The sequence below is a fragment of the Pseudopipra pipra genome, chromosome 6 (assembly GCF_036250125.1).
Source record: "Pseudopipra pipra isolate bDixPip1 chromosome 6, bDixPip1.hap1, whole genome shotgun sequence".
In the NCBI taxonomy this organism is placed as follows: Eukaryota; Metazoa; Chordata; class Aves; order Passeriformes; family Pipridae; genus Pseudopipra; species Pseudopipra pipra.
In genome coordinates, this window is record NC_087554.1 from 58459160 (window position 1) to 58480780 (window position 21621).

The 21621-nt window shown below is 46.0% G+C and overlaps 1 protein-coding gene across 6 annotated transcripts in view; it reads right to left on the reverse strand.

Annotated features, from left to right (window-relative positions):
- Positions 1-19266, reverse strand: part of SYNE2 (spectrin repeat containing nuclear envelope protein 2) — a 181387-nt gene extending 162121 nt beyond the window's left edge. For 3 of the 6 annotated variants that reach the window (XM_064659377.1, XM_064659380.1, XM_064659379.1), the window contains exons 1-2: positions 19130-19262; positions 845-960 (exon numbers count right to left, since the gene is read on the reverse strand). In XM_064659377.1, the coding sequence (XP_064515447.1) occupies positions 845-923 (79 nt within the window). In that variant the 5' untranslated portion in view covers positions 924-960; positions 19130-19262. Of the gene's footprint in view, positions 1-844; positions 961-19129 lie in introns of all 6 variants that reach the window. The other 3 variants (XM_064659378.1, XM_064659376.1, XM_064659381.1) reach the window with 2 other exon arrangements.
- Between the last annotated feature and the right edge of the window lie 2355 nt (positions 19267-21621).

Here is a 21621-nt window from a genome sequence, read left to right on the forward strand (position 1 = left end):
TTGGCCCATCCACTGTAGAATAAGCAGGCTCTAAGCACATTAAAAACCTCCTTTCCGGCAGGGATAGTCCTCTGCTGCTTGGACTAGCCTTCTTGACAGTCTCCATAAATATGTTCAGATGAAAAGTCAACCTTCCCAGAAAACTCTTATAGAAGGAAATTCAACATGTGATTAAGGAAAACCCAAAAAGCCTATCTGAGAGGCCAGCTTGGATACACTCATCATCACTTAACTGTCCAGGTAGAAGCCATTAAACTGGAACAACTGAAAATCAGCCAGTGAGAACTTCCTTAATGATTTATAACTCATGGCAAGACAAGGATGAAAGACTCTGACCCATAAGAAATTTGTTTAGAAGCCACAAAAATTATCTTCACTTGCAGGGGATATAGCAGTAAAAACAGAAAAACAAATAAAATAGTACTGTAGTTAATGGCTTCACTAAAACAGCTTAATGCAACCAGCCAATTGTCAGCAAATTGAAAACAAGGAAACTAATGAAATGGCTTAACTGTTTCCATGCTGGTGGTTCCTTTGAAAAAAAGTTTACAGCAACGTGTATTCCAAGTAACAAAACATAAGAACCAGTGAGCACATCTGTATCAAAAAAAGGCAACAGATCTAAAAATATCACGAGGAATACTGTGAGAGCTGTTATCTTTCATTTCACTGCTGAAGCATCTCTCATGAAACACAGAAACATCTGCAAAGAAGCGCCAACACGAACTAACTATACCCATCATAACACCAGTTTATACGGGTTTCTCAGAATTTCCTTCAACTTGTACACAGATTTCTGCCAAAAATCTAAATTAAAAAGGCACAGAAAGCTACGGTCACTTACCCTGCAGGGATAGATGGAGATCATCTATTTCAGAGGAAGCCGGCTCCTCTGTTGAGGCAGATGACTGTGTTGATGCCATATTGAATTCTATGCAGATTCTTTAATCGATTCCTAAACTGAAATGATATTAAAAAAACCCAAAAATCAGTACAGTGTTACGTAAAAATTGATGATGCTCAATGATGACGTGGCACCAAAATACATGTTTTGTTTTGGGTTTTCTTCCCTTGGTCAGCTGTCTCCTCAGTTTATACAGAAAAGCAACTTTTCCTACTGCAGGAAAAGTTCCTATTGCTCCTTTGACTCTTTTTTAATAGCGGCCAATACAAACCATGGATCCCAGTGGGTCTTGCCACGAAAACAAAAGCACTAGGATTAGGAAAATTCAAACACAGTTGCTTTCTTTCAGAAAGCCAAGGTGACAAAGGCTCACGGTACCTTCTGCAGATTTTTAACTGCCAAATCTCATCTTTTTAATCTCTGAACTTCTCAGATCTCCCTTCCTGCCTGCATAATTGTTGCAGAGTGGAGACAATTTAGGCAGAATCCGGAAAGACTGAGGTGAAATGAAAATGCAGCAGTTATATGAGAATGAACACAACTGCTGTCTCTGTCTGATGCCTTTGCTACTTCTCAACACCCATGAAGGAATTTCTTTTCCCAACTCCTCCATCTTCCCCTCCATGGATACTTCCCCAATCACTAATGCAACTTTAGACAATTACATGCTTTACCTTTCTTAAAAACCTAACAGTGTTCCTGGCAGTGTAGTAGCTATACTGTTCAATTTGCCACTGTAGGAAAAACTGGATGTTTAAGATACAGACTCAATTTTATCAAGAATCTAAAAGTCAAACAAATTCGAAAAGAAATTAAGCTGAAAATTAAATAAGGGCTCACCCTTAAACAAGCTTTGTTACCTAAACAACTGTAACCTTTTCACCAGAAGTACAGGGATTTCCACACCATATATTAATAACTCATCCACCAAGTATATGTCAAAATAAAGGGTGTGAATAGATGAGTCAGGAAATACAACATTAAAGAATGCCAGAGAAAGTCTTACATTCATTCCCTTGTGCACATGAATCACGAGGCAGCCTTTGTTTACTCCACTCTATACTATTTTTCCTCACTCCCTGTCTCCTTCACTGCACAGAAAGGACAATATGCATTTCTTGAGGAGTAATATAATATTTTGTTTTCCTCACCCTGAACAATGTGTGTCCCTGTGCTTTATCCAAGAGCTGCTGTGATGACAGGATTAACGAGTTCCTCACAAGATTTTTCTATGGTGCTCACCACCCTGGCATCTGAACACTTCACAAACATCAATCAATTCACATTTGCAGCACCTACATGAGACCAGGGGTTATTGCCTACATTTAGAATCACAGAGCAGTTTGGGATGGAAGGCCCCACCTAGTCCAACCCTCCACCATGGGGCATCACTTTACTGATCTCAAGCAAAGGCACAGAGAGAATAAAGGGGGGGGGAAAAGTTCCTGGTTTTCCAGAGAAATACATATTAGCTCACATGACTGAAGCACTGATTCCAACTGCTGGGGTATGCAGTGCTTCTGTAAGTCACCACCAACTTCCAACTACAGCTCAAGGCACCAGATTCGAGAGAGTTCTAGCTGAGACAGGTAAAGGTGAGACCTGTCTAGATGATCAGAGAAAAAGAAAAACATATTTTATGAGCGTTTGCCTTGCTTAGCCTAGCAAAAATAGAGGAAAAGGACTAATTTGATCTTTGGCAGGCACGAGAACATGATGGAGAAACAAGCCAAGCCCTGAGGTTAGGATGGAAATAGTAAGATTTCTAAAAAGCCAAGAAAGCCAACAAGATGCTGGGCAGCATCAACAAGGGCATCACCAGCAGAGAGAAAGAAGTCCTTATCTCTCTCTGTTCAGCACTTGTCAAACCACACCTGGAAGACTGGGTTCAGTTTGGGACCCCAATGTACAAAAAATTATGTGGACAGGCTGGAGAGAGAAGAGTCACAAGGATGACCAGGACAGGGAGGCCTCGTGTAACAAAAGGCTGAGAAAACTGGGTTTGTTCAGCCTTGAGGAAAGAAAGCTGAGAGGAGACCTTATTACCATGTTCCAGTACTTAAAGGGTGCCCACAGAGGATGGAGATTCCTTTTTTAGAAGGAGTCACAATGAAAAGATGAGGGGTAATGGGTACAAGTTATTGTTGCAGAGATTTTGATTAGACACAAGAGGAAAATTTTCCACAGTGAGAACAATCAGCCACTGGATTAATCTCCCCAGTGAAGTGGTGGGTTCCCCAACATTGGCACCGTTACGATTTGGGTGGACAAGGTGCTGTGCCATCTTGTCTGGACCGTGCTTTTATCACAAAACATTGGACCAGATGATCCTTGAGGTCCCTTCCAACCTGGCCTTCTGTGATCCTATGATAAACACTGGGCTCTTACAGGAATTGAGCAAGGGCAAGGGCTGAGCAAGAACCCAGCAGTGCTGCCTATGCCCAAGGTGATGCAATCTTTCCTGGGAAACTCCTTTTTTTTTTTTTCTCTCAAGATAAAGCAATACAAACCCAAAGTCTGAAAATACATGTCAGGTGGCTTTAATATCTTTCGAGTACCACTAAGTCTTGAATTTTATTTTTTGATCACCACCTTGAAGGCAATGACAAATAACCCAAATGGGAAGTATGTAAGCAAATTCCAAACCACCTCATTAGGTCTGTTGCTTTTTTCTCCCAGGCCACAGGGATAGTAGCTGCATTCCCTCCACCTTGAATTTTCCAGTGGTCAACTGTAGACCCTCAGAGATAATGAAGAAATAGTAAATCCTGGGCAACAGTGAATCTGCTGGTGAAATAAATGGGCCTGCCTGAATTTGGACCTAAGGTTATAACTCAAATTGGGTATCCATGTAAAGGAAGACTGACAGGACTAGAAGCACCCACCGTTGCCACACTGGCAAAATCCACAAGCAAGACATCTCCAAAACTATGTACATGTGTATACACTCAATACCAGTGGCAATGCTTGCTCTTTTCCTCTTTAATGTGTTTATTCTAATTTTTTTCATTTTATTTTAAACTAAGCACTATTTAAGGATTTTCTTTTGAAGGCACAAATGCAGCACAGAACTCCCAAACAGTAGAAACATACATATCTGTTCAACTTCAAAGCATCCAAATTTGGGATGATGGCACAGGCAGAGCCAAGTCACGTTCACCTAACTCGCATGATGCTAAAGTCACTGGGACCACAGATCAGAGAAAAGGAGCAGGATTTGGCATCAAAATTCCACTTTCAAAAAATATGCAAGAGCCATGAACAACATTGATGGATGTTTCATGAACAACACAAAATGTATTTTTAACCTTTCTGCGACTGTTCCTCCTTTGTCTCCATCCCGTGCCAGCTACAGCAACCACAGAGCACAGTGTGTCCTTTTATGTGCTTGTACTGCACTTCATGTGATGGGACCCCAATCTCAGTTCAGATCTTTAAGCATTAAAGTAGATGAAACTAATAAAACTTCCAGCGTTTCAAAGCAGAAAGTATGTTGAGCTCTAAAGCATGAATTAACTTTAATTAAGTTGCTTAATTTATTAATTAATTAACTTAAATTACAGCACACGATCATGGAACACATATAAATGAAGAAATGCATACGCTCCCATTTTCTTTTAAAGTCAATTCATGGCCTCCTTCCCAAAAGGATGGGAATTTTAAAACTTTTTTCTTTAAACACAGACATCCCCTCAACAAATCCACAGTGCAGGTTATGAAAACACACAGGTAAATACCAGGTAAATTTTATGCTAAAGCTTTCACGTCCCTGAAACCCTCAATTCACCATCCAACACAGCACATACACAGAAGACTCCACAGCTGCTTTGAAAGGGAGACACACACACACTCTTGGAGGACACACCTGCAAGGATTAGTCGTCTTTAAAAGTACAGATTGTCTGAGAAGGGATTATACAGGGACAATATGGTAGTCACTTTGTCCTCCTCCCTGCCCCAAATTTCATTCAAATAAAGCATATGAAGTATAACTATATCTCTGCAGCCTCTGAAGAGTCTAAAAGCATCAAGCTGTGGGTAAGACAGCTCAGCAATGCTTTTCACAGGCAGTAGGAATGATCATCTTCTTTACTTCATATTTAAGTCAATTGCTTTGTTTCATAACAACTCGATGGACTGCAGAGCTAAACCAAATCCTTCACTTCCATGAAATACTGGACAACGAGGAAACATATACACATGGTGTTGAAAATAAACCAAGGGCTTTCAAATGACATCTTTTCAGTGGGGATAAAAGGGAAGGTGAAGAGAATGACCTTGTCTTTCTCTCTCTGGAGAGTCTAGCATTAACACAGGAAAGCATTAACTACTTACACCTTGGGATAACCTGTGAAGTATCACAGGGTCAAAGACAGTTGCAGGAATACTGGGACCTTATTTCCAATGGATTCGTTTCCTGTGGATTAACTTATATGAATTGCACCAGAGCTCTTGTTCAAGCTCATCTTTTCCTCAACACAGGAGAAATCACACAAGAAAGGTGCATTAGTAATGTCCTCCTCAAGAGGAAAGCTTTCCATTGTGTTATTCAAAGGAGCAAATTCTCGACCGCCTGGGCTTGACCTACAGCTCCAATGGTTCAACCATCAACAAAAGCTTTTCCCTATGACATGGGCACTCATAAGACTCAACCCCTTCTTCCCTTACCTCCCCAGCTATTTCCACAATGAGCACCTAAAACCATCGGTGGAAATTATATCAGCACAGTTGCATCACATCAGTTGAAGTGGAATTTATCTTCTTTTCCCAAATTTAGCTGAAATTAGCCGGCAGAGTGCCAAAAATCCCAAGTATTAACATACAAACAGGTACATTGATAAGAGAGAAACATAAGAGCAGGTAGTGGACTGGAAATCTCAAGGAACTAACCTGAGAATAATCATAACCAGATTTTACATTCCATTATCATAAGAAGAAACAACACTGATTTAAATACCTTGTCTCCAGTGAGGCTTAAGCCCTAATGAGACCTAAGAGATGCTCTTCTTAAGCATGGTCTCTATACGGATATTCTTGTCTCAGAAGAAAGGGGGCAAAAAGTTTCAGATGGATTTAGAGGATTCATTAGAAAGGATTTCATAGCCTTAACATTAGTTCAGATCAGGGTGGTTTGCAAGCCTTGGCTTTCAGCTGTTCCAAGTACCGCAGATGGTAAGATTTCACTATGAAAAAACCAGCAGTTACACAGTACACTCCTTACAGTGAGACCACTGCCACTTCCAAAACAATGTAACTACAGTTAAAATGTACGTAACTACAGTTAAAATAGAAAAAATATATTTTATTAATTATTTAAAGTTACTTGTACAAAACAGGTGTGCACAGTATTTAGGAAGCAAGGTAAACTAGCTGATGTGATTTCCATACTGTCCCACACTGTAAGAGCATTTTCAGCCCTATAGTTTACAGGTAACTCTTGCATGTCCCTGCACAGATGTACCCTCATGGCCCTCCCCATGAGCCAATCCTGAAAAATCATAATCCTGAAATTAGCTCAGTTATGCACTCCTTAAAGTTGAAAGCAGCAGATACCTTGCAAACAAGCCCAGCTAGAGGTAGGTGAATATTATAACTCACTGTTAGTAAATTCTGGCTTCATTGGTTTTGTCTTTGCAGACACATGCCCCATATTTTCCCAATTATGTTGGCTACATGCTTTCCACTGGTGTTGCAATAGGGATTGCAGACATCTTTGCATGGCATCTCCAACCGCTTGTTTTTACTTTTCCTCCTTTGAAGTGCCACTGATTATTTATGACCCACTAGGGGACTCAAAGACTTTCCCTCCAGAGAGGCCTCTCCATGTAAACTGAAGTCTGTTCCTAGCAACAGATTATTATTACTCATGTGCTCAGCCAAGCCAACGTCATGAACAGAAACGGCAGATTTTTATCTCTGGTGAACCAGTCCAAAGGAAGTGGAGCTCCACAATGCTGATGGACTGAAGACCCTTTCCTTTTTGGCTATTAACAAAGATCTCCATTTATTTTACATTCAGAAGGAAGCAGTAACATTCAGAAGTGCAAGTCTTGAGCCTTGCAAAGTGCTGCTGAGCCACCTTCTTTTGGTAAACTATCTTTCTGTAAGTCTGTCACAGCCTCCCTAAAGGCAAATTGCTGGCATCCAAATCATGACAGTATGACCTAAAAAAATATCACAGAAAACCCCTTACATCAAGTTGGCTTGGGTTTCGGTTTTTTATAACATTTTCTTTTCCCCTCACTTCCCATGTACTCACACCTCTGTTAAGCCTGACAAGTTCACAAAGCACTTCAGTTTGATGGTCCTGCTTTCTCCTCAACACTTAATTTACAAGGGTTTCACCATTTTTTCACCCAGTGTCAGGGGTGGGGAGAAAGGTCTGCTTAAAGTACACATTTTCCAAGATCTTTGCATTTAAATACTCTTTTTTCTTAAGGCCCTACTCCAGACTGAAGCTCATCCCTTCCACATTTAAAATGCTTGCCAACACTGTTCTTATGGGCCAACTCAGACTGTATCATGTCCACAGCTGGAACAGGATCACACAGCAAACACACTGACCCCCTTCCCTTCAGAGCCAGATTCTCAGGAAGCAAAAATCAGGACAGCACCACTGACAGATCCACCTTGACTTCCCCACTGGAGGAACTGACAACTTCTCTCTGCCTGGCAGAAAAAAAAAATTATTTGCCATCATCCAGTAAGCAATAATGACATACTCTCTTTGCTTCCCTGAAGGAAGAAAAGTGCTTCCATTAGGTTTTCATCCCTTTGAAGGTGATACAGAAAAGAGGCTATAGCCTTCTGATCCTACATAATACCCCACAGCAGTCAGATGGATATCAGCCAGTCTTCTAGTAAGTCATATTAGTGCACGTGGCATCAGAGAGACTCTGCGCTGCCTGGGATGATGCTGAAACAGGTCTGGCCTTGGGTATTCCTATGCTCTCAGTAGCTGATGAAGTAGAGATGAAGGAATCGAAAACAGAAAAGCTTGGAAAAGACTGAACCAACTCTGCTGAGATAGAACCAAGCCAAGAGAGCATCAGACAGACCTGCAAGAAACCAAGCCCAGAGAGCATGAGATCTTCAGGAGATTCAGGGCTGGACACAAAGCTGCATCCCACTGCCACAGAAATAGTCTTGTCTCATGGGAACTGATGCTCCTGAACCATATGCACAAGTAAGGACTCCTCCAAAGAATAAGAGCTGCAAGACCAAGACATCTCTTATTAGTTTATTTATTACAATCAGAAGCAGTACATTTTTGTTATGCAGGGACTTCCCAGTGATCTATTTATAGTTTTTGAAAACTTGCCAGGACAAGCATATGAGTATACAAAAGCCACGCCACTTTTTAAGGCCAGCAGAACTTTCTGGTTTGTCTTTGATTTACACATCAGTAATGCTTCCTGTTACAGAAGCACAATGGATCTTCTCATTGCATTAATCAATTTAAAAACACAGTTAGGAAAGTGTCTTTCTTGACATTTTCTTTTTTTTTTTTTTGGGGGGGGTGATAATATATCAGTCATCCTAGTACAATTACACAGTTTGAAAACTGCACTAACTCCATGCTGCTGTTAACACACACACAGAGAAATGCTTTTATTAACAGAGCTAAGCCTTGCTCACACAGCCACAAAGGTTGGCCCGTGGAGGTGCACGATGCAATTATTTGCCCTCAGAATAAGAGCCTATCTCACATTTATCTGCTCCCAAGTGGAAAGGCAGTGCCAAAGCATACTTACTAAAGTTGCAGAAAACATTCAGTTTTCAACTGGCTTCCAAGACTTTCCACACTGTTAGTAAAAACAAGAACTGCTCAGGACTCAAAATCACAGTTAATGTAAAAGGGGTGAGTGATGAATGCCTGGAGCTTGGGAAACCGATGCCATGCCCCTCTATCACCCCTGGGTCCACTGTGTGCAGGATAAAATACCACGGTGACTTCATGACTCCATCAAAACCGAGGGTTTGGGCAGCGATTCAACCTCCAAAACACAAAGCCCATGAGCACATCCCAGCCCAAATCCACCTGTGCAATGCCCAGAAGCCTCCAATTATGTGCAAAAAGCCACATGTGTTGCCGTGAGGCCAGAATGGAAAAGCTTTTCCAGAGCAGGGGTCGGTCCCACACTTCCCTGCCGCCCCGCGCCGGCCGCCGCAGCCCCAAGGCCGCTTCCCACAGATAACAGGGCTGTGGGGAAGGGTTATTGTAAAAACAACATGAGAAACACAGCCTGGCTCCAGAACCATGCCCTACCTGGGAAGCACATCCAGTGCATAAACATGACCTCTTCCTACACACTCAGTTAATGAGGAGCGCAGGCAACAATATGGTCATTGCTGCCATTTCACTCCTAGAAGCCTTTCTCCATGTTCACATGACAGATGCCCCTACCTGACCCCCTGCCCTGGCTACTGGGCTCAGGGCAAGGCCTGTAGCCACACACAGCTCTGAGTAGCCACGCTCTGCCTGGTCTCCTTTCAGCAGGGGGAAAGGGAGCAGCGTGGCCATGGCAGTGCCGGCGCCGCAGACAGACCTCTGACCTTCAGCCGGGCAGTTCCCATTGCAAAAGCCACACACAGCTCGTCACGGCCCTTCCTCAGCCTTCTTGGCCCTGAGTCAGATTTTACAGTTGGGAAGGGAAGGGAAGGGGGTGGGAAATGCCTGCAATCAGAGCAAGTTTAGCTCTCCTGCCTGATCAGAATGAACTGCACAACACTGCCTGCTTTAACCAAGCAAAAGGCAATGCAAGAAATGCTTTTTATTTGCAAGTGTTTCTTTCCTTCTCCTGGATTGCAACTGAAATTCTTTGGTTAGTGTTTTAAAAGAGACTCACAGCCGGATTCCCATTAACACTGAGTCACTTTACATGGTAAAGGTATTTAAAAGGTATTTAAAACAGCAATATATAATAATTACACCTGCTTTGCATTAATGATATTATATTAGTAAGAATCAGGTTCCTAGTAATATTATACCTTTGAAGGGATACAAATGTTTCCTTTCCACTGCCTTCCCATTTCCCTTTTTCCCCAAATAAATGAAATAGTCAGGTGGTTAACAAACATTATCCTGTTGAGTGAAGCTCGCCTAAGTAATAAAAAGCCTGGAGTTTCTCAATTAAATTATAAGGCTGCTCAGAAAGATCTTCCTGAAGAGCAATAATCTGCTCTTTCAGGAAATTTAGAAAAGGAAAAGCTAGGGATAGTGGCAATCTCAACACGGGAGTTTTCACTAAAGCAGGGACTTGTTCTAATTGAGCAAAATCCCTGGAAGCAGCAGCGCAATGTTTGCACAACAGACCAGCAGACAGAGCCATTGACGGTGTCGGGAAAGGGGAGGAAAGTGAAATGCAATGTGGATCTGGGAGCCAAAAGAGAAAGGGCATGTCTCATGCTAAACCTATCTGCTTTGGTAGTATTCCTGCAAAGATCACGAACATGTTTTGATCACTAAATATAGCAGAGAAAAGGAATCCACTGCAAGTAGCTCTCTCCGGCAGCGCTCGCTGTTCCGCACAGGCAGAGGAGAACACAAAAGAGAGATTTGTCAAGCAAACGGCAAATGAAGCTTGCCAAATTTGAAGGGCAAATTAAAATTTAAATGATAGGTCCTATCCTGGCAGCTGTGAATTCATCAGCTTCTCTCTCAAGCATGTCCAATCGAGGCTAGAGCAATGCAAACTACTGCTCTTCCCCCAGCACACCTCTGCTCTGACTTGAAGGGGCCGCCTCTCCCAAGAGTGAGTCCCCATAATTCTTCCAGCTGAAAATTCCCCTCAAAGTTCTAGTCAGGGTCTTGTTTGTTTGTTTTACGCCTTCTGTCCCACTTAGTTCAAGGTCTGTGGGCAGAGCAGCCTTTCTACAAGCACAGCCTGCACATTCGTGTGCCTGTGCTGGTTTCGCACACATAAAAGGGGCCCCTCAATAGTGGCATCTCCCACGCTGACAGAGCAGGACCCTCTCCACTAAGGAAAACACTTTCTTTACTGCTTCAGACAAATAAAATGTCTTTCTCTTTGCTTTTAAAGAATTAGTTGCTTTAGGGGAAAGAAAAAAAAAAAAACAACAAGCCACAAACCTAAATCTCTGATTTATAGCATAGTTTCAAGCCTGTAGAGTAACTTTTTGTGTGTGGTGAAAACCAGGCCAAACTGTTATTCTTACCAATGCTGATGCCAGAAAGGACCAAAGAGCCAAACAACACATAGCCCAAGAGAAAGAACTTGGTGCTACACAGTAACCTGCTACAATAAACTGTTCTTGCTATACAAAATCTAAAAAAGTAAAATCTGTTGCAATTGCAAAGCCAAGTACTCCAAATCAGAAAGAGCCCAAACTAAAGGATGCCTTACTCGTATCACGCATTCATTCCCCTTCTGCACAGGCAGGATTATAGAGTCTCCTCATCCGAGTCTGAATCATGGAGTGTCCGGGCTGCTTTCTTTGAGAATCGGGATTTCTTACAACGGAGACAAACCAGGACGAATGCCTGTGAGCCCCGTGCATCTCCCTCGCTGAAAGGCACCAGCATTACTAACACAAAAGCTACTTATAGGCAAGTTCAGTCAAGCAACTGAGCACAAGTTGCGTAAGCAGAGCTGCCCTACCACCCTCTCCCGGGCCAGGGCCGAGCAGGCGAGGTAAGACACGAGCCACAGCTCCTGCCCAAGCCAACTCCAGCCCACTGAGGGGTGTTCCTGTACAGTTTGCAGGGACGCACCTCCTGGAGCCACTGTCCCGAACAAAACCCCAGCAGGGAGATGGTGTGTGATCACCAGCACAAGCCCTTGGAACAGGATATGCTTCAACTTCCTCACAACCCCGTTACAGTAAACTCCTGGACTGGCTTTTTGCAGAATTTTTGCAAGAAGAAACATGTTCAGAGTCACTTCTAAGCTTTGCAAAGGTGATGCCTTCACTCACCAACGTTATCTGTAAAGTCATTCCAAGGCTACCTACAGCACTATTAAGGCACAACTACTCTGCAGGAACTGTGTTTGCTCACGCTACGTTGCACAGATAACCACTTCCTCCCACTTAGGAACTCCCGAGGTGCCTGGCCATGTAACTGGGAAGAAAATCCAGATTTTTCACTTTTCCAAAATGAAGCCAGCTCTGCTCTTGATTGCCTTTTACAATAACAAGCTCTGCTTTCTCCATCCCAGGAGTATTTCATCACCAACTTCCCACCCAGTTCTGCGTAAGAAACAATGCTGCAAACAGTCTATCAGACACTTTTTTCCTTTTAAAAAACCCACCAAACAACTCTAAACCTGTCAGCCTGCTAACTGTGAAACTGTTTGTTACAGTCCAAGTGGTGGATGAAGCAGAATGACAATGCCAGGAAATACCTGGAATTGATCTTTAACGTTTATTTTTGGAGACTGGCTTTTCTCCCAGCTCTTGTTTAACAGTTAGCTCTTTCCCTCCTCTCCCCAGTTGCTCTCTCTGGGATCAAATTGCAATCTGTTTCACCTCCTGGAGTTCACCCACAGACCCCCTAAGAAGTACTTTAGGAATCATATCCTGGCTCAGACAACACGTTCTTTCTATTTCATGGCTATCATATTCTTCCTCATGTATCAAGAAAGATAGGAGAACGTTCTGGTATTTGTCTGAAATCAGACTTGCACAGGATCCATTTAACACTTGGTACCTGCCTGTGCTTCATATCTCTGCTACACAAGCAAATTCCTTCAGCAAAGTCTCTCCCTAGACACTCAGCACATTTAGCAAAGGAAGTCTTTCTGCTGTAAACTAGTTCTCTGCAGAGGAGGAGGAATTTTATCCTTAGCCTCCTGGGTTACATGTACAGATAAAAGTTAGGCTTTTTCCAGAAGAACTGATAATTTCTTTTCCAGGCTGCTAAATAACACAGCAGTGGCAGCCACACTTCAGAGGAGACCTGGGCACAGTTTCCTATGTGACTCTAACTCCCTAAGCTTTGCATTTAGTGATAGATTGATAGAATGATAGATAGATAGATAGCATGGCATGGCATGGTTTGGACATGTCTGTTTAAAGAGTTTCCACACACCACTTGACCACCATGGAATAACCACATGTGCTGTTCTGGGTCACCACAAGCCTGAACTGTCACCCATTCACTCCAAAGTTTAGCTGCATGTGACTGGGAGCACACACACAGTCACCCATGCCAGCCTCGTGGATGCACAATAATTCAGCTGTATGGATTTTTGCAAGAGAGAGGACAGGGAAAAGAGGATGAGCCTACATAATTTTGCAGAAGGTTTTCACCCAAAGGAAGTGAGTACCTACCGGGTGCTGTCCGCCATCAAGAGCCAGGCAGCCAGTCTCACCCCCAGGAGTGCAGCAGATTGCAAGGCAGCTGCAAGGAGCTTGGGCAGGGGAAGGAGCACACCCCTGGGAGCCCGCAGTGCCCTCATTGCTTCCACCTCTGCCACTGACCTGATGTGCGACCTTGAAAAAGCCACTCTGCAAATCCCCTTCGGCCTCTTATTTACAGCAGATTGTCTGGGGCTGTGGGTCCAGCCTGAGGCTTGTCTGAGTCCAGTGACCGACCAGGGGAGGAAGATGGATTTAAACTGGACATTGCTCTCTGCCTCCCAGTCTCAGGTACAGCCACAACGCCTTACACTGCTCAACCCACACTGAGTCTGGTGGAAATGAGGACACTGGGAGTCCTCCTAGGTGCTCTGCCGGGATACGAGGCGCTTTGGCCAAGATTCAGCTCTCCTGACACTAAGCAGCTACAGGAGCGATGCCTCCATGTGTGCTCATTGTTTGAACTCTGCAGAAACAATGGAGAGAAACAGGCACTTTTAGGGCAGTTTGTCCGATGTATTTTTAGACGTCCAGCTCAGTGTGGATGAATCATGGCTCAGAAGTGTGTGCTCCTCTCTAGTGACTATGAAAGGAGTCTGGAGAACTGTCTCTCATGCAGATATTTATGTTAGATGGTCTGGCAAGATGAATCTCGTGCTTTTAAGATGGGGGAAAGGAAGTAAACAAAGCAGCATCCCCTCGGGTTACACTGAAGTGAGAAAGAGCGTCTCCAGCAGAGACACACTGTGCAAGGGCTCTGTGCTTCCATCCCCCAGAAACACCTTTCAACCAGGTGATACACAACCACCTTCACTCTTGGGCTTGGCTTCACTAGAAGAGTTTCATTCAGTCATTGAACTTGAATATTTCACCAAATACTCCCTGCAAGCAAAGCTGCACATTGCTCACGATAGAAGAGCCTCCAAAAAGCTGGGCATGTTGCTTTAGGGGCAGCTTTCATTTCTCTCCCTGCATCATTTAGGTGGTTATTAACAGCACAAACCAACCCAACATAAAAAAGAGGTGTCTCTAATGCAGACTGAACTGAACTCATTTCTGAAGTGCCTTTGCAACCACTTCATGGCCAGTTGTACACACAGTCTATATCCCACAGATCAAGGCACATCCAACGTATTCAATATCCTCTCTGCCTCACCCTTTCACTCCACCATTCACCAAATTCTGGTCTTTCTCCTGGCAACCAACAGGCCAAAAAATCCAGAAAGCAAAACTTTTTCCTGCAAACCCCAACATTTCTGTCTCCTCCCTACACTTCCATGAAAGTAATTACATGTGTTTTGTTTTGCATCTTAATTGCCATTTCCTTTGATAGAACTTGCAGCCTGAGTCTTAAAGCTCAGATAACTAAGCACTATTCTTTTCTCTTCTTCCTCATCCCTGGACACAAATGTTACTGCTTGTATCAGGGTCAGCAATTCCTTAAAAACCTCTCGAGCCAATCTGTGCAGCTGCATTGTGTAGGGAGTTATCAGCAGGCTGCAGGAAGGTTAGAAAGCAAACATGCCTCCCTATGAGAGACCAAAGTTGTGCCCAGAGTCAAAGCTCTGCCCCATTTCCCCTCCTGTGGGGAGATAACAGCCTGTTCAGCTCCAGTACTTTCCCCCACACAGCTTTCTGAGCCCTTCCTGTGCACGTAGCTGGGCTAAACAAAAGTGTTATCCCCCACTTCTTCTTCTGTCCCTGTCACAGCCCCTACCCATCTCCACAGAAGCAGCTTGTTTCACCTCCTGCTGCGAACACTGTGATTTAAGTGATCTACAGAGGTTGTCTCTTTGTACCCTCACTAACACCAGGACTTGTGCAATCCATGAAGGTCACAGGAAGCTGGCCGGTATTCAGCAACACTATTTATTCTTCCCATCTCCACTCTCTAATCTTTTTGCAATCAAAACGCTCCAAACACCAGGGGTCTCTCCCCTCTCAGCATTATCCCAAGCCAAAAAACAGTCATTCTTCACAATTGACTATTTGTTACTGCCACCCTTCATGCTCCACAGAATGCAAGTCAGCCCAGGGAGGGTAAAGCAGTCAGATCCATGTCCTGTGGGCTAACATACACTATATTCTTTGATTCATAGTCCAGTAGTTGTAGGTTCTACTGCAGGTATAATCTCCTGCTCCTTCTGCAGAAACTGCATGTCAGCATAGGAGGGAGTGGGGTGAACATCACCTGTCCCTTAGTATGGACATACCACTTGCACTCCCTGACATATATTTACACTCCCAACCAATTCATCCATATCAGCTGAAGTAAAAACCTTCCCCTGACCCAAGTTCAGGGAGCACAGATGGCAAAAATCAGATCAACCTGATCTCCCAGTGGCTACATGGCCACCTCTGTCTCAGCAACAGGAGTCCCCCACCACACTGGCCAGGGACAAAGTTCCGGCAAGGAAAGATTAGGTGAGAGGTGTATGAAATGTCACCTTCCCTTTAATCACAGCTTATGGATCCGGTCCTGAAGTGTTACTCATACAGTGCTCCACGCTCCACATGTATAATCCCACTGTCTAATCCAACTACTTGTTCAAACAGGCACGTTGCTAGGAGTGGGTCCTTGCCATCACCGGCTACATTTTCAGCGTTCCTCCAAGACCACGTCCTCTCCCACATCTAGAAGTGCCACGATACTCCAAAATAAACTGCGGGAAAGGCAGAGCAAAACATAGTGTACACACAGCTCATCCCTTCAACAGGAGCAAGGACACAGCCCATTGCCATCCTCTCCCACACTGCCAGATCGTGCTGGGGAAACACTTCAGTTGTGGTAAGCAACAGATAAGCATCTCTGCATACACACACAGAAAAAGCATCTCAGCTGGTAGACTTTTAAAACCTGTATTTATTGTGCCTCAGGGAAGAAAATAAATTGGGTAAATGGGCTGAAAGGCACAGCTTTGCTAGGAAGAGTTAGGATTGTCTCTTTGCATCTTTCGGCACAAACCCGACCATTGAGAGTCCAGATCTAAAACAGAGCTGCAGTTGCTAAGAAAACAGCGCTGCAAACAGATGTCAGGAGATGATTCATGGAGTAAGGGCATATCCCTGTACTACAGATAAACCAAAATGAATGAGGCTCTTTATACCTGATCTCCCAAGCTGGGCTGCTTCATACCCTCTTTGGGACTTTTTCTTTACTTCCTTTCTATATTCAGATGTCGAGGAAATCAAGTGGAGCTGAGCTCACTGTTTATGGAATAATTACCAGTAAAGGGGTTTTACAGTGTGTATAATGAACCCAGTAAAGGGGCTAAACTGTGGCCCATTTTTCCCCTGAAACAAAGCAATTTTTTCCTGAAACATGAAACAACTGTTCCCAAAATCATATCAGAAGAAATAAGACCCACGAAGAAAACCTTCAAAGGAACAAACAGTAACATTTTTTTACTTTTGTTACTTCCCCTTATACCATAAAACTTAAAATTAACAGCTAGGGAGATAAGGCATTTTCAAGCTATTAGATCATTAGCCAGCAGTGCATGCCGCTCCTTGAATTACTTCATTGTGTCGACGCTTAAAATTTTTGCCTGACAAATAAATAAAAAATAACTGTCACACTACAGGACTGGCTGAGTGCTACTGACACCAACAAAGTTCTCAGTTACTTTAAAGAACTTTTAGTCATATTTAATAGAAGAAAAATCAGTTCTTTTCTTAGACTATCCTGAATAATAGAACATCCTGAGTTGGAAGGAACCCACAAGCATCATCAAAGGTCCAGCTCCTTTGCCCCTCTTTAAACCACCATGCTTAAGTCTTAATACTGTATGATAGCAGCAGCACTTCCAAATAGTTTCCTGAGGTTATTTGTAAAGAATTTTTTAAATAAAGGAACTTTAATATATGTTTCTATAGATAACTAGGGTAAAAGAGCAATTATCATTCATTACCATTCATTATGAAGAAGGAAAGAACAAACATAACTTATACACGTCTGAATATGTGTTTGTACAGCATCTCACACAAGGGGGGCCCAAACATTGCCACTGTACACATCAGAACAGGGCAATACATTATTGTGGTCACTGCTAGTTTTTCACCACCCCTCCAAACTCCATTGTCCCTACCCATCCCTCTCTGTCTCAACTCGTCCCCACTGCCACTGCTTGCAGATGCCAGGGCTTCCTCTCCCCTGCCACCTCCTGCTCACTGCGCACCACCCCATCTTCTCTGGCTATGACACGCTGCCTTCTGCCTTGGAAATCAATTATTTAGGCTGCCCTGATTTCAGCGAGAGGTGGCAGCGCGTGTGCGGATGCTGTTATTGTGGGCAGCGCCAACAGCCACCACTGTGCTCCTTCTCGGAGCTGTAAAGCCACCCCAGAAGTGGCCGAAGCCCATGACACAGCTCAGCAGGCACCAGCAGCCGTGTGTGTCCCTCCTGCAGCTATTGCATTTCACAGAGAGACATAAACAGACGTGCCCGCCAAGCTACGGCTGCGTTCACTTGGCCAACAGTGACAGCAATGAGCCAAGACCCTGCACGTGGCACTTACGTCTTTGTCTGTCTGTCCCGAAACAGAGGATCGCCCTGCAAGCTGAGAGGGAGGAAAACGCGGGAATGATGCAAAGAGGGGGAGAGGACAGGCAGGACACGAGGCATCCTGAAAGGGGGAAGCAGAGGCATGAGGCACACACAGTCACAGACCTGACAAAGGCTGTGAGAAACTCAAAAAAACTCGCTCATAGTTTTCTTTCTGTAGATTCCGAGTAACTTGAGAAGGGTGCACCTGCTCTACTTCCCGATGCCTCCAGCAAATCTGAGGAAAAACAGAGAATAAGCACTATTCTGTTTTGGGGGGACAGGGACAAAACTGAGCCCAGCTTTAGTTGTGGAGGAGAAAGGAGGACAAGGAGCCTTCCCTTAAATCCACGCACACGCAGCACCTGACACAAAGTCAAGTTACAGACCGGGAGCTCCACGTGCGGCATCCCTTGGGCCCCAGTAACACAAATCCGTAACAACTGCTCCGAGAGGAAACAGGCGGCTGCCAGGAGCCCTGGAAAGATGGGAGGGAGGGAGGGAAGGCAGGAGGGAGGCTGGTAGTAAGGCGGGGAAGAGAAAGCAACCCATGTGCAGCGGGAAGCACAGAGAGCGGGAGCCCTCAGCGGGCAGCGCTTCATCCAGGGCAGCAGCAGCGTCCGGGCAATAAAACACAGCGGCGGGAGCATGCCGGTGCCTCCCGCGTCCCTCCCAGAAAAGTAGTTGCTCCTTTACCCGGGAACTTTGCCTAAGTATCCACCATCAGTTCCCAAACACACAACCAGAGCGATAGCGCCGTTCCAAGTGGTACCCACGGCTCCCGCGGGAAGCGTCGGTCACCTGCCCGCGCCCCCTGCGCGCTCCCCCGACCCGGGACGAGCCGGCCCCGGCCGGAGCTCCGCCGGCAGCGCGGCCCCTCGGGAGGGCAGGGCAGGACCGCGGGGGCGGGAGCGAGCTCCAAGAAAGCTCCAAGCGAGCTCCAAACCCGCTCCCGCCGCCGGCCGAGCCCGCCACGTTCCCCCCCGCGCAGCCCGGCGAACTCCCGCCGCGGTGTTTTCCCCCCTTTCCCGGCTTGTGCCGGGCTGGGAGAGGAAGGACCCGCTCCGGGAGCGGGGTGTCCCCACCCGCACTCCCCGGCATCCCGCGGGGGGCGCGGGCGGTGCTGAAGGTGCCGCCGGCACCGAGGGAACAAAGGCGGCGGCGGCGGGGAACAAAGAGCGGCAGGTACCGGAGCGGGGCCGGGCGGGGCGGCGGCACCGGCGGGCCGGGGCAGGGGCCGGGGATGGGGATGGGGATGGGATGGGGCCGGGCCGGGGCGGCAGCGCCGCCGCTCCCCGCACAAAGGCGCAGCCGGGCCGCGCCGCAACTTCCCGCGGGCGGGTCCCGGCGGGGCAGACTCACCGCGGGCGCAGTCCCGGCATCGGCGGCGGGCGCGGGTGGCGATGGCGAGGGCGGGAGGAGGAGGAGGAGGAGGGACCGGGTGCTCCCCGCCCCGGCCGCTGCCAGCGAGCGAGCGCGCTCCCCGCCCGGGGCCGGAGGGCGGTGCGGCCCCCGCAGCCCGGCCCGGCCCGGCCCCGCCTCCCCCGCCGCGCCGGGAGCGCTCCCGGGGCAGCCTCCGCCCCCCGCGCCGGCAGCTGCTCGCTGCCTTCTCTGTCTTCAGTGCCGCTCCCGCCCCGCCGGGACACCCTCGGCACAGCCGCTCTTGGTGGGATGCCCCGGAGAGAGGAAGGGGACGGTCCCCGGCTCCCCGCGCGCGCCCGTCCTCACCAGCCGCGCGTGGGATTTCCCGGTGTTTTCCCTCCCAGCGCTTACCGGGACGGCGCTGTTCGTCCCGCCCCTCGCGGACAGCCAGGCAGGGCCACCAGGCGCTGTGTGTCCATGTGCTTTGAGTAAGGAATTGTGCTGGAAGTAAGAGAATCTGTGTGTTGTAAGAAGCGTCTTCTGGTCTGGGAGGATTTGGGGCCACATGTGATACAAAAAAATAAAATACTTCAGTGTTGTCGCAGATCTGCACCACCCCCAAATCAAATTTAGAAGATCATCGGAGACCTCTCCAGTTTCTGCACAGCCTCCATAGCCCTCCTCCAGCTAAGCTCCCCTCACCTCAGGCACAGATCTCAGGTTTGAACCATCTTCCCCCTCTCTTCCGGACGCAGACCGTCCTCAGCTTTAGAATCAGCATCACCTGTCCTTGCTCAGCCAGAACTCTGGAAGCGCAGATGGGGGTCAGTTTTGTGAACATGGGGCAAGTTGGGGGGCTCTTAAAAGTTCAGAATAGGGTTTTTGGAAGGGGAGAGAGGAAGGAATTCCCTAGATTTTTCCCATTGGATACTGGATAGCTTTTGGCTGTAGAGTTCACAAAGTGAGAAGATACAAATATTGAGACTGAGCTTTGCTTTACACAGCCAGAGGTCAGTCAGCTATCCAAAGAGAAATGTAACTTTCCAAAAGCCACTTCCTGCCAGTGCTGATACATTGAGTTTCTCTTCAGTCTGTGCTGATAAAACATCAACCAACTTAAAACAGGGAAGGAAGTGAAGTCCTATATTTGAAGGCTAAAAAATCTAAATGTACCTACTTACTCAAGCTTTTCTTTATACCAACAGGTGTGTCAAGAAACCCTGCAGATTTGGAGCCCTGATTGTCTGTAAGGAAATTTTTTCTTTTCCAGGCAAAAGTGAACCCTACCTCTTTTAGAGTGTCATTTCAGCTGGAGCCTGAGAACACAGCCTGAGACTTGCAGAAGCATCAGTCAAAGCTGGTTGCAACTTGACTGCCCTGCCTTGGCAAACACCTGCTCCAATTCATGCCATCCTGGCAACAAATCAACCTGTGAATGCTCTTTGTGTACTTTTTTTACTTGTTTTATTGAGGATTAATTAGTGTTTGTATAGTCACACAGTTGTTTGGTACTCCATGGACACAGCTGAAGGCAAAGGGCTGCCTTGGGGCTGTGCTGTAGTTTCCTAATTCCTGTGTTATGGCTACTGTAATGCATATCCTCAAAACGGAACAAGCATTTCTGACCGAATTATGATTTTTGACTGTCAGTTTTCAGTCTTGTGTTAAAGCAAGGAGATAAGAAGATGCAATATCAAAACCACACTCTGCTACTTGAAGAATTATTTCAACTCCCTCTTGATCACTTGAGGCTTTTCCACATCCCAGCAAATTCAGCAGAAGTCATCAAGCCTTGATCTTTCGTACCTCAGAGAACACCATCCCACATTATTCTCTCCATGTTCTTCTCACTGATTTTACCCTGCCATGAATCACATGGCTCCTCATCCCAGTGTGCACAGCACTGCAGGCACCTGCAGTGTCAAACACAGCACAGGTCCCAGCCCAAGGTGCTTCTTTTCACTTAAATTACACATTTCATAATTAGCTTGTAAAGCACTTTGAAGACATGACACTGTTACTAACACTAAATGGTATTGCTGGACAGGCTTACTGCAAGTAATTAAGTAGTAATACCGTAAAAAATCCAAGACACAAAGGTAGAATGAACTCATACATGCCTCCTTTGTATACAAGTCTTCAGGCTGTTGATCACTTAGTACAGACTGATACTCTGAAAGTAAGCTTTCATCTCTTTTTCCACACAGCCTTCCAGCCAGGAACTGCTAATGCCCTGTGCTCAGACTGTACCTGCTTTGACAGGTATAAGGGTGCTGCCAGCGAGGTGGGCAAGTGGCTGCCATGGATCAGCCTTTGTGGAAGGTGAAGAGATGGAAGCTATGTGAGCACAGCTCTCTCCTGCTGCCTTTGGGTGTCCAAAATGATGGAGGGATCCATGGGGCACTGGGGAAAAGACCTGCAGGGCAGCACTGCAGGCTACAGCTGGCAGTGGTGCAGGTAACTGCAGTGGGGACGAGAAGCCCTCAGAGAGC